The sequence below is a fragment of the Lissotriton vulgaris genome, chromosome 5, assembly GCF_964263255.1.
Source record: "Lissotriton vulgaris chromosome 5, aLisVul1.2, whole genome shotgun sequence".
NCBI classification, from domain to species: Eukaryota; Metazoa; Chordata; class Amphibia; order Caudata; family Salamandridae; genus Lissotriton; species Lissotriton vulgaris.
The window spans coordinates 1349680735-1349693316 of NC_141693.1; the positions used below are offsets into that span (position 1 = coordinate 1349680735).

Here is a 12582-nt window from a genome sequence, read left to right on the forward strand (position 1 = left end):
CTTGTTCCTGAAAGCTGGAAGGATGGTGACCTCAACACACCAATCTGTTGTCACTGCCATGTTTATTTAAGAAAAACCCCACACTTTCTTGCACATCCCTTTTACTATTTTTTAAAAAAGGGAAACAAAAGTGTGCAGTATTTTGGCTATTTTCTGTATTACCTCTAGTAGAATTCACTAACCGTGAGTACCTTTAGAATCCCCAGCATGTGGAGAGAAAAGAACGCACAATTTGCCTGAATACCTTTTGTGAAAAATGGCTGTGAAGGTGTAAGCACAAAGTAGTAGCCGCGAACCATGCAGGTAAGAGTGATGGGGCCGGGTGAGTGGGGATTTCGACTGAGATAACGAGGGGAAATGAATTTATATTTAATTTTCCCTTGTGATCGTCCATCGAAATCCCCCCACCAGGCCCCACCTCCCCACCACTCATACCTGCATGGGCCGTGGATGCAAAACAGCCAAACATCAAAAAGGGCTTGGCAATAGGGGTGAAAATCTTGATTCTGGATAAGATACTCCCAGCACCCGGGTCTTTGGATTACTAATATGCTGTCCCACCTCTTAAATACTTCTTTATTTTTTTTGTCCTCATCTTTACGAGGTAAGACTCAGGAGTGGGTCCAGCGGATGAGGGACTCACGAGATAAGAATAACCAGTCCCTTTGGTGATCCCCCTAGACCCAACCTCAGGACAACCAGACGGGCTGAGGGAAGAGCAGGTACCTGGGGATACCTCCTCCAACCAATCGAGATATTACTTATTAGATAATCATGGACCATGCGATAACTAAATGGTTTCTTCAGCCCACTCCTCCCAAGCTTCCCAAAACCTAGCTAATTTTTTCTGACAGACTTCTACGATACAGCCTGTTAACTCTTTTAACAGAGTTAACCAAGTCCAATACTATTGGGGGCAAGGGGGAGATCCCTTTTAAGCATATCTCTCTTCTTGCCATTAAAATTGAAACAAATAACAGTTGTTCTAGCTGGTTTGTCAATTCAGCGCATGGTCTCTCCCTTGACTGGATCCCGAAAATAACTAAAGCTAGGTTTATCTCTATCTCTCTTCCCAAAATTTCGAAAATCGTCTTACCGACATCATCCCAGAAGCCCTGGAACTGAGGACAATGCCAAAATATATGTATGTCATCAGTGTTCATGGTAGCAAACTTTAGGCAGCATTTAGTTCATTTGCCTCTCACTTTTGACAGCCTTTTTGGAGTCTGGTATGCTCTGTGGACTGTAAACAGATGATTTCTTCTCAACCCTTTCGCTGCGGCGGCTATTGCGCTGCAGTGCTAAGGGGCGGGGGGGGGGGCCGCGTCGCTCACACGCTGGTGACTGAACCGCTCCGTCACGTCCCTCGGGTGAGCTGTGCTTGTGATGGAACGGTTCTGTCACGGCCCCGCCCGCTCAATAGAATGTGCAGCGCAGGCGCAAAATCATCGCCGCGCAGGCGCGAAATCATCGCCGTGACGGAACCGTTACGTCACCAGCGTGGGAGGGATTAAGGGAGCAGCTTTGACAACTGACCATAAAGTGTGCATCGATACTTACAATAAGTGTATGATATCAGTTTATGGCAGGTCACTGTTCCAGGACTCATCCAAAGACGATGGTAACGTGTCTCCCTTCCCACTGGGCAATCTCCTTACACTGATAAAGAGGCCCCAGTAGTTTACTTTCGAATTCTTCATTGCCTTCCCCGTCTTTACCAATCCCACGTACCCAAGGCGATAGTTGATAAAACTTGAACCTATCGATTTTATTGTTTGTGATATTGCCTAGTAAATCCCAGGCGACTAATTTGTTGCCCGATAATAACTGACCCTATTTATTTATTCCTGCTACCTGCAAAGGAATAGTCTGTTTGTCATGTAGGCAGTTAGGGGTCCATGGGTAGTTCCAGATCAAGGTAACAGAACTATAATAAGGGATGTTCAAGTATTTTCTAATCCGATACCAGAGCTCACTGGTTGCTCTCAAGGTCTTTAATTTGACCTTCTTAAAACATTTTGGATGGCCGAATTTGAAGAGGAAACAGAAAGGTAAATTTTTCATCATGGATAGATGGGATAAAGAGAAATAAGCTAAATTGCCGAAAAGAGATCTAGTATTCTTCAGCTGAAAAGCCGAGCAGTAAAAGCGGAAATAAGGGCCGGTGATGCTGCATTCTAATCACGACCTTTCTCCTTTATCAAACCAAATAAATCTTGATATGTCCCCTTGCAACGATTTTAAAACTTTGGAGTTAAAGTTCAACGGGATTGCATCGAAGATGAACGTAAATTTTGCTAGGATCGACATCTTCACCAAGTTGGAGCACCCTATAAGTGAGAGCGGTAGGCCCACCACAGCCTTAGCCTCCTTCATTTTTTTGTCAAGGTTTACTTAGGCCAGTCTAGTAAGGTCTTGAGTTATCTGTATCCCAAGATATCTAGGGGGTTATTCTCAAGAACTTGTGATTATCATTGCAAAATTAGCTTAATGCAACTTTGCACATCGCAGTCTACTGCGACAAAATAACACTGTGTTAACGTTGTATTCCCAACCCGGCAGCACCATGCGATAGTATTAGGATAACCAGCCAAATGACACGCAGAAAACAATTTGACCCCGAAAAATGCGAAGCATGAACGCGAAAAAAGTTGTGATGCCCCAAATTGCGATACAAAAATCAGCGACAACTAGCGACAGGTCTGCCATCCCCACGCGTCATGCGGGAAAATGCACTATAAAAGCAACAAAAAAACCACATCAAAACCAAATCAAACTACGTAGCACCATGGATGCACCCAGACCGAGTGCAGAGGACAACCCTAACCCCACAAGCCCCAAGGAGGACCAACCAGGAACCTCATGTTCAAGGAAGGGCAAGGAGAAGAGGAAGAGGAAGATAGGGTTCAGTCCGCAGGAAGACCGAATCATCGACACGTAGGTGATAAAACACTACCAACAACTGTACGACACCACCACTGCATCATTGGCCACACAAACGGAAATATGGCAGTCCATTGTGAACATCGTAAATGCAGTAGGAGTGTTGAGGAGGTCAATGGAGGAGGTCAAGAGGTGCTGGCATGATGTGCAAAGCCAAACCAAACAGAAACTCTCTGCCAACAGGAAGGCAGCAAGGCGACTGGAGGTGGGATTCTTGTGCCACAGGAGGAGCTGGATGAGCTGGAGGAAATTGTGGCCACAGTCATCAGTGTGGAGACGGTGCAAGGAGTTGGAAACCCAGACACTTGATATGACCTGACTCAACAGCAACAGTGTAAGTAACGACCAGGGACTGGGGGGACGGAGGGAGATGGGTATAATGGCACACATGCACAATCATGGGTAGCACACTGCACACGCACAATGATTCTGGAACATGTCCCTGATACCCTTGGCACACTGCAGCACACATAGAAACAGTAAGTAGGCCCCGTCCCCTATGTGCACATAAGGGCCCCCCCTCCCTATCACCGATCCCACAACCTACCCATGCGCATGTGCTGAGTCCAGCAAAGCAGCGGCTCTGTGAGCCACACTGACATTGCAAGTGACACTGCATGACTGATAGCAAGGCTGCAGCCAAAATGCATGACATGGTGCATGACACAACACTGAGGTGGCCCAGTGTGGATCACATCCTCAAAGTAGCAGGTCACACTCTGACACATCCATGTGCACATACAACCCTTGATATCAACAACACATCTGCAGACAAACAATGCACAAAAGTACAAAAACCGTCCAAGAGCACAAATGACCTAAGTCGCTAATATCTCAGCACACGAAAAGTACACAAGTCAAAGGCACACCGCCTCAAAGGGATAAGGGGCCGCTAAATCAGAACTGCAGGGGCGACTCTCCTACAATGCAGCACACACACATAGCAATCACAGCACATCAACATTGACGACAATGTGGTACAAAGTGCAACACGTACGCTACAGGACAGAGGACACAACTGGTGCCACCTGTGAGTAGAAACTGGTCAATCACATCCGGCATTGCAGGAAACTGTGAGACGATAATGTTTGAGTACAACCTCACATCCGTCATGTAGTTGAAATGTCCACTGTCTCCCATCAAATAGCCAGCTCCTCCAAAACAGTCACAATGTTCATTGTCATGCTGACTGTCTGGGAACATGTACAATGCGTCAACATACATGGAACATACTGTTAACCTGCATCTCTCCTTTACATTGCAGAGGGAAAATCAACACCTCATTCAGAGCAGACCAGACATCTCTTCAGTGATGATGAAGAGGACCCCTGGCCATCTGCTCTGACACCCTCCAACGAGTCTTAGACAGCATCCGCACCCCACCTCCAGGAGCAGGTCAGCCAAGCTGCATCGAGGTGACCCCATCCCCTGCACAGATCACACAGCAGGAAGCACCCACCACCACAGATGGCTCACAGGATCCACCCGACCAACACATGGCATTCCAACGCCATGTGTTAGGGTGCCAGGAGATGATGGCTGATCAGCTGCGGGTGGGGGTCGACTGCATGGCAGCCAAACTAGATGCCATACGTGGCTGTCTAAGTCCCATCAGGGACCCCTTACAGTCCCTAACAGACACCCACTGTCCGCTCCATGCTCTACAACAATCCTTGGATGACATAGCTAGGGCCATTACTCAAATACAAGATCTGTCTAGTCAGACAGGCTCCAGCGATGACAGCACAGAGTTGGCACAGATGCGAAGGACAATGGAGACCATGGAGCCAATGCAGGCTGGAAGTATGGCTTCCACGGCTGCACACCAGTGAGATGTAGCTGGAATCTTCCATGCCCTGCAGATCCTCATCTTGCCATTACTGCCACAGAGCCTGTCCCAGATGACCGCTGCAGGAACCTCGACACACACATCTCCACCCTCTGATATGTCATTGGCACACAGTGATGGATACCTACCACCTTTGCCCTCTGATGTGTCAGTGGCACACAGTGATGCAGCCATAACACCACCACACACACCTGACACACCGGACACAGAAGACATATCAGAGGAGTAAGATATGGATGGTAATGACTGTGTGAGGAAGGAGGTAGTAGCATCCATCCCCACCACATGGCCTGTCCCTGCCTGGTTCAGCCCATGCATCATTCCCTGGAACAACACCTCCGACTGTCCCCCGAAACACTCCGTGACATTCTCCTGGACCCCGACATGGACTGCCATATCTGCTCTGGTTACCAATGACACAGCAATCCGGCTGTGGACTGAACTCTTCCTCTTCTGATTGACTTTTCATTCCCCCCAAGGACTGTGGTTGGCCCTTCACTGGGCAACGATGTAATGCGGAGTTTGAATGGCCATGTACTGCTCCACCTCTGACACTCCACAGAATGTGAATAAAACATTCCAAATCACACAGATGTGTCATGTGTATGTTCACTCAAGTAAAAAAGTATGGATGAATGTAGGGACATTGATTGCACTAAAAGGTACACCCTGGGAAATAACATCAATGTTTATGTTTGACCCTGACCCACATGGCCAGTTGGATGACTGTGAAGGTGTGAACTAGCTGTGGCATCATTGCACATGCACAACAATCTCGCAACCCCCCAATGTATCCCCACGTCCATGTCTTAAATAGTGCTGAGTGTAAAAATGTCAAATTCGATAGCAGTCCTGAAGTAGTGTGCCCCATCACATGTGACAAGAGTACATCTCTTTGCATACCTACTCACACAAATCAGTGTGGACACAGCCTGTTTTGATGGATCACATTGATTCACATGGCAAGAAGTTGGACACCATACTCACATTGCTGAAGACACGTAAGAGCACAGGTCTACCGGCAACTACCCCAACTACAATGCCTGGCTCACAGAGGTGGAGCTGTCAGTAGGGACTCACCCCCGATGGAAATGCGTCAGTCAGTCCCTCCCTGTGTACGGACAATACTCATTGAGTTACACGATTTGTCATTCTAATCAACGCTCATCACAGTTGAACACTAGTGAAGTTGCAGAGACTTTATTAGCTTGTGCGTGTCAGAATGGGCAAGACAAGGGCCACAACATGCAGACCAATGCTTAAAACATTTACAGGCAGCATAGGAACATGTTGAGGTTCAAGTAATGGGGAGGCAAAAATGAACACAATTCATTACGGATGGCAACGCGCTCAGCACAGCTTACCTCGCTGGACGAGTCATGTGATGTTTGGCATCTGCTCATTGTCCCGTGTCAGGGGACACGACTCACAGCCTATGAGATCTGCATAGTGTTGTACCACCGGACTGCGCCGACTGTCTGCTCTCCTGACAGTGAGCAGGTAAAAGGGTCCAACAAGGTCACATGTCGTACTCCATTGCCATGTGTGTACTCTCCCTTCAGAAGTATGTCAGATCTGTAAGAGCAGGTGTTAAATCCTTGCTGCTAACTCGCCGTATCACCTGTTTTTTGATCTTATTGCCGATCTGGCTGGTTGTTGAGAATGTTGTGATGTGGTGTTGTTGCAGCTTTTTGCACAGTAACACCTATTCTGCATTTCATTAGCGGGGTCATTTGTGGTTTTTTGTGGCTTCTATTGCAGGGGTACTGGGGATATCAGCTGTTAGCACCATCTTGTGAATGGGGCGCTAAGTTCATCACCGCTTTGGCTGAGATAAAGTGCCTATAACTCGGCGAAAAGTCCTTGAGAAAAAGCCCCCTAATCTCTTGCTTCATTAAGGGGTTGTTTGTTCAAGTATTCCAAGACATAATCTTGGTTTTCAGTGCATTAATTTGATAGCCTGAGACTTCCCCAAAGTCATACAGCAGGAGGACTAGTGCCGGAGAAGAGTGGGAGCAATCCCATGTAAAAACCATCAGATCATCGGCATAGAGTGCCACTTTTTTCACCCATCCATTCCATTCAAATGTCATAATATTTTGGTCTGCTCTCATTTTACATGCTGGAGGTTCAATATATAAATCAGGAAGAAGGGGAAAAGAGGGCATCCCTGTCTGTTCCCATGCTCTATGGTAATTGATTTAGTAAGGGGCCCATTAACCAAGAACTTAGCAGGTGGTGACTTATAAATGGTGCAGATAGCCTTGACAGACCAAATCAATGCATTGTATAGCGAAGAAAGCGCCAGCTATCTCTATCAAAGCCTTTTGCGGCATCACAAGTAAAAACAGATAGGGGCAAATTGTTTGCCAAGGCTATGTCAATTGCACCTATCAATTTTCATGCGTTAAGTCATGAAGCTGACAACCTTTATTAAGAACCCTTTTGTTCGGGCTGAACCACTAGGCCAATCAATGACTCCAACCTCCTAGCAAGAACCTGCGCATAGATTTTATAATTGTAGTTCAGCAAAGAGATTGGTCTATAGGACTCACACTTCTTAGGGTCCTTGTTTGGTTTCAGGATTAAGGTTACTTCTTGAAGGGAAATATGAAACTCATAAGGTATACCATCCAGCCCAGCAGCACAACCTCTTTTTAGATTTCTAATCACTAAGTGAACCTCTTCTAAAGTGATTCTCTGGTTAAGCAACCAGTCTGAGTTTTCGCAGAGCGAGGGAAGCACTACACTGACATTTTAGGGCCAGATGTAGGTCCCTATTTTGCATAAGCAAACAGGTTTGCGACCCGTTTGCGCGTGTAAAATCTAATAGGACAATGTGCAATCCCTGTTTAACGAGTCGCAATTTTTTTGCAACTCACTAAATAGGAATTTCTAGTCATTATTAGGAAGGGGCGTTCCAAGGGTGTCCCTTCCTAATAGCTAGTCAGAGGCCTATGTAAGAATGTTTTCCACCTGTCATTGCGGATGCAAAACTCTCACAATTCACTGCCCTCTACAAGAGGGTGGCAACGCACTTGCAAATGGGAAGGAGTCCCTAGGGGTTCCCTTCTCCTTTGTGAATACAGGGGAAAATATTTTTTAGGGGATGTTCCTAACATCTGGAAGCATGCGATGGTGGTTCCACTGTTGAAGAAAGCCAATGCGAATGTTAGCAACCTAGCTAACTTCCGGCCCATTTCCCTGCTTCCCTGCCTCTCGAAGGTGTTGGAGAAGCATGTTAATCGTCACCTCACTACCCACATTGAATCAGCGAACGTCCTTCACTCTTCTCAGTCAGGTTTCCGGGCGGGCTTCTCTACGGAGTCCACCCTTCTGGGAGTCTCGGAGACAGTCAGGCGCCAGGTAGACAGAGGGGAGACAGTGGCACTCATCCTTTTGGATTTGAGTGCTGCTTTTGACACCGTCTCCCATAACATCCATCTGTCTGCCTTGAAGTCTGTTGGTATCTGCGGCTCTGCTCTTGCTTGGATCTCTGATTTTCTTTCTAATCGCACTTTTCAGGTCTTTTCCCCCTCTTCTGTGTCCACTGTTCACAACTCTCCGTATGGTGTTCCCCAAGGTTCTATTCTCAGCCCATTATTTTTCAACCTTTATGTTAGACCTCTTGCTTTTCTTGCTGAACAGGCTGGACTATTTTTTCTTATGCTGATGACACTCAGATTATTTTCTCTCTTTCTTCCAATCAACACTCCCCTTCCTCTTCTCTTTGTTCTGGACTCACTGACATCGCCAACTGGATGCTGACGAACAAACTAAAGCTGAACGGCGATAAAACAGAGCTTCTTTTGTTTGGGCCGGATTCCGCTCTCTTGGGCCCGCAACACTGGCCTCAGCAAATGGGACCATTACCGACCCCAGCAACTACAGCACGCAATCTCGGGGTCCTCTTTGATAATCAGCTATCCATGAGACAACATGTGGTCAAAGTCTCGGCCACCTGTACTACCATCATCAGGTGGCTGAGGAAGATCACATGGATGCTGCCTCCAGATACCCAGAAGTCAGTAGTCCAGGCCCTAGTGACATCGCGGCTGGACTACGGTAATGTACTTCTTCTGGGTGCCTGCAAGGAGGTCACCCGGAAGCTTCAAGTAGTTCAGAACATGGCTGCCCGTCTACTTTGTAATTTGCCTAGAACAACTTCTGTCTCTTCTTCCCTGCGTAGCCTACATTGGCTGCGCATAGAATCTAGGTCCAAATTTAAAGCACTATGCTTTATGCACCGTATTAAAGCTGGAAAATCACCTCACTATTTATCCACCTTAGTCCAGCAATATTGTCCCTCCCGCACCCTTAGTTCCTCCACTCATTGCAGATTCTCTGTCCCCCGTTTCAAGCGTGCCAGAGTCGGTGGGCGCTCGTTCTCCTACCTGGCACCCACGCTCTGGAATTCGCTTCCCATCCCTTTGCGGTCTGAAACATCCTATCTTAAGTTCCGCAAAGGAGTGAAAACCTGGCTGTTCTCTCTGTAACCTGTTCCTTGCACTTCCGTTTGCCCTCTTTTACTTCTATTCTTCTAGCGCCGGGAAACCCACGGGTAGCTGAGCGCTCTACAAAATCAGATATAATAATAATAATAAAAGGGGAAGGCAGTGGTTCGAGGGACCACTACCTGCCCTTACAAACGGAAACAAAGAGGTTTAATTTTTCTTTTTTTAAATGCATCCCATTTTCCTTTAAGGAAAAAGGGCTTCATTTTAAATTAAAAAACTGCTTTATTTAAAAGCAGTCCCAGACATGGAGGTCCGCTGAGCCCAGCAGGCGACCATACCTGGGACGGCCAGCCATTCCTAATGGGTTCTGAAATCGCAAGTGCCTCATTAATATTCATGAGGCATGCAATTTGCGAACCCATTTGGAATGACTAACCATGTCTCAGACACTGTTGTACATTGGGATTTGCGACTCACAAATTGTGACTCGCAATTTGCTAGTCGAAAATCACAATGGTCGTCCATCCTGCCCATAGTCCTTCACCTGACCCTCTGAAGCTTTAAGGTCTTAAGATATAAATCTTGAAAGAAAGCCTCAAAAGCATGTTGAATCTCTACGCTGGCAACACACCCCTTCCCCGAATCATTAGGAATGTTTTTTTTATTACGTTCCTCATAAATTAAGAGCGACTTTTCCAGTCAAGGAGCTTCCCCCACTCACAATGGGCTACTTTATTTTCCTCCCATTTGTTCCTTAAAATATCATCTAGATGTTCTACTAAAGCTTATTTTGATAACTTTACTTCATTGTCTTTCTCAGCCAGGCCCTGCTCCCTTACTTTCATACCTCTTTCACACATAGCTTTTCAAATGTTATCTTGCAGGACTTTTAACCTATATCTAAGACTCTTTAAGTTTTTTTACTGCCAAACTAATTATTCTGCCTCTGATGAAATGAAAGCTTATAAATGTCCCACATCACATGAATTGGCGCGGAGGAATTATTAACTGCGGAAAAATCAAGAGAATCGCTCTTCAGCTGGGTAATAACTGTAGGGTCCTGTAGAAGAGATCCATCAAGAGTACACCTATTATTGGTGGATCCCTTTTCTAGCAGCAGATCTAGAGCTACTGCAGAGTGATCTGATAGGTGCTGAGGGACATGTTCCACTCCTTTCACTCTATTTACCTGTCTTGAATCCACCAGACAGAAATCTATTCTAGAGCCATGCCTATGCTTTTTATTGTGGAAAGTATAGTTTTGGCTACCGCTAACCCCCCTAGATTTAACTCTCCATATATTAACTAAACGTAGGCCTTTCATCATTATTTCCGTAAACCGTCTCACTTTTGGAGAACCAATGTTCTCCCCTTTCATAGATTTATCGAGTTTAGGGTGCAGCGGAATACTAAAATTGCCTCTCAGGATAATTGGAGCTTTAACTTCCAATAATCGATAATATAAGTATTTCAGTGGTCCATCATCATCAATATTTAGGCCATAGAACCCAGCCAACACAATACCATACATCCTGTAATTTAATTGGCTTTGGCCCACCGATCCCCCTCATCTACATTACACTCGCCCAAAAAGGTCTTAGCAGATTTTTAAAGAATTTTAGACACTCCCTTAGTACAATACGTTTGGTTAGTGTGGACTGAATCTGTGAGCAACATCTGTTTGGACGCATAGTTCTTCCATTCCTCAAGTGAAAGATGGGTCTCTTGCAAAATCATTACATCTGAGTCAGCCTGTTTTAAGTATTGCAAAATCCTTCTCCTTCTACTAGCGACTCTGAGCCCATTAACATTCCATGTTAACATTTCTAAAGGGGTATAAACTCTGGAATTTGGCATTTTGACCTAGATCTTTTATAGTTTTGCTGCTGGATTGACTCATACCCCTATACCTCTGAGCCCCATACCTGAAGTTTTATAAATGAGGACTAAATATTTGTTTCCCATTGCTGCACCCCACCCAGTGAAATTCTAACGTAAGTATTAAATCAAGTGACCCCAACGCACCCCAGTGAACCCTCCCCCCAAAAAAGGGTATAGTAGTTTGCTACCCTTTTGAGCTCCACACTCGCTCCAGCATAAGACCATTTAATCTTTATGCTTTTGCAGAGCCTTTACTTGGATCCCGAAAACTATCCATCTTATTGTCCCACATTACTTTTAGCAGGGCTGGAAATCTCAAATGGGCTGTAGCGCCCAGCGAAAGAAAGTCGGGTTTGAAATCCTCATGTCCATAATAGCCCATTTATTGGCTGTTCTTTAAAGAAGCATATTTAAGTTTCTCAGTTGCTGCCAGGTTTGAGAGAAAGTTAGAGATACTACAAATACCTTCCAAGAATAAATTGAAAACTCGAATGTTAAGGCTTGTTCAATAGCTGGGGTGGGTAAATGAAAGTTTCTTTTTAAGACATTTCTCCTATGCTCCGACTGATTATCTCATAAACAACTGTATAACATTGCCATTTAAATGTATATGCAACGTATGGATAGAAACAAAACAACAATATACAGAGGTAGCGTGTGTATTCTTTCCAAATGAAGATATTTCACTATGTGGTAATGTCACTTTGTTAATCACAAAGAAGCTTTTAATTATTTTTAAACATAAGAGAATTTGCAGTACCAGACCATATAATTCACAAGATGTATAATGTTTGAAATTTGTTTCCATCTAGCAAAACCTATTGCCATCGGCGTTTAAAATTCCTGTCTTCCAAGTACCAGGTTCACGAGATGCTGAATGAAATGAGTGAATTAAAGGAACTGAAACTGAATCCACACCGAGATTTTTACAACTGTAGGAAAGTAAGTATTTTTTGATGCTTATGAAGAGGATAGCAGCTACGTTTTTTGCCCTCTAACCTGATTTGACGGTAAAACTGTGAGGTATTACCACCAGTGGATAGAAGGCAGTAGCCAGAAGATTAACATACCCTCCACTTTGAACCAAACCTCTGATTGCACCAAGGTTGTCAAATGTCTCTTGCATTCAAGCATCATTCTATCCATACTTCAATCCTACTATTCACACACACAATTTTACCTTACATTCTGTCATCTGAATATTCTTTCATCCATCATTCAGCCTTTCAACATTCCACCCATCCATTGGCCATCTATCTATTAACCCATCCGTCCATCCATCCATCCCTCCATTGACTTACCCTTCCATCAATAAACTGTTCCATCAGCTGATCCTTTGCCCATCCATCCATTATCAATCATCTCAGATTCCATTTATTATGTCATACATCCTTCCTCTCTGAATTCCATTTACTCATCCATCCTTTTACTAACCCATCCATCCATCCTCTC

At 45.1% G+C, this 12582-nt stretch overlaps 1 protein-coding gene across 1 annotated transcript in view; it reads left to right on the plus strand.

Annotated features, from left to right (window-relative positions):
* Nucleotides 1-12582, plus strand: part of AMPD1 (adenosine monophosphate deaminase 1) — a 488628-nt gene that overhangs the window by 208255 nt on the left and 267791 nt on the right. Inside the window, exon 6 of the mRNA XM_086923284.1 lies at nucleotides 11943-12072. Within this exon, the coding sequence (XP_086779410.1) occupies nucleotides 11943-12072 (130 nt within the window). The remainder of the gene's footprint in view (nucleotides 1-11942; nucleotides 12073-12582) is intronic.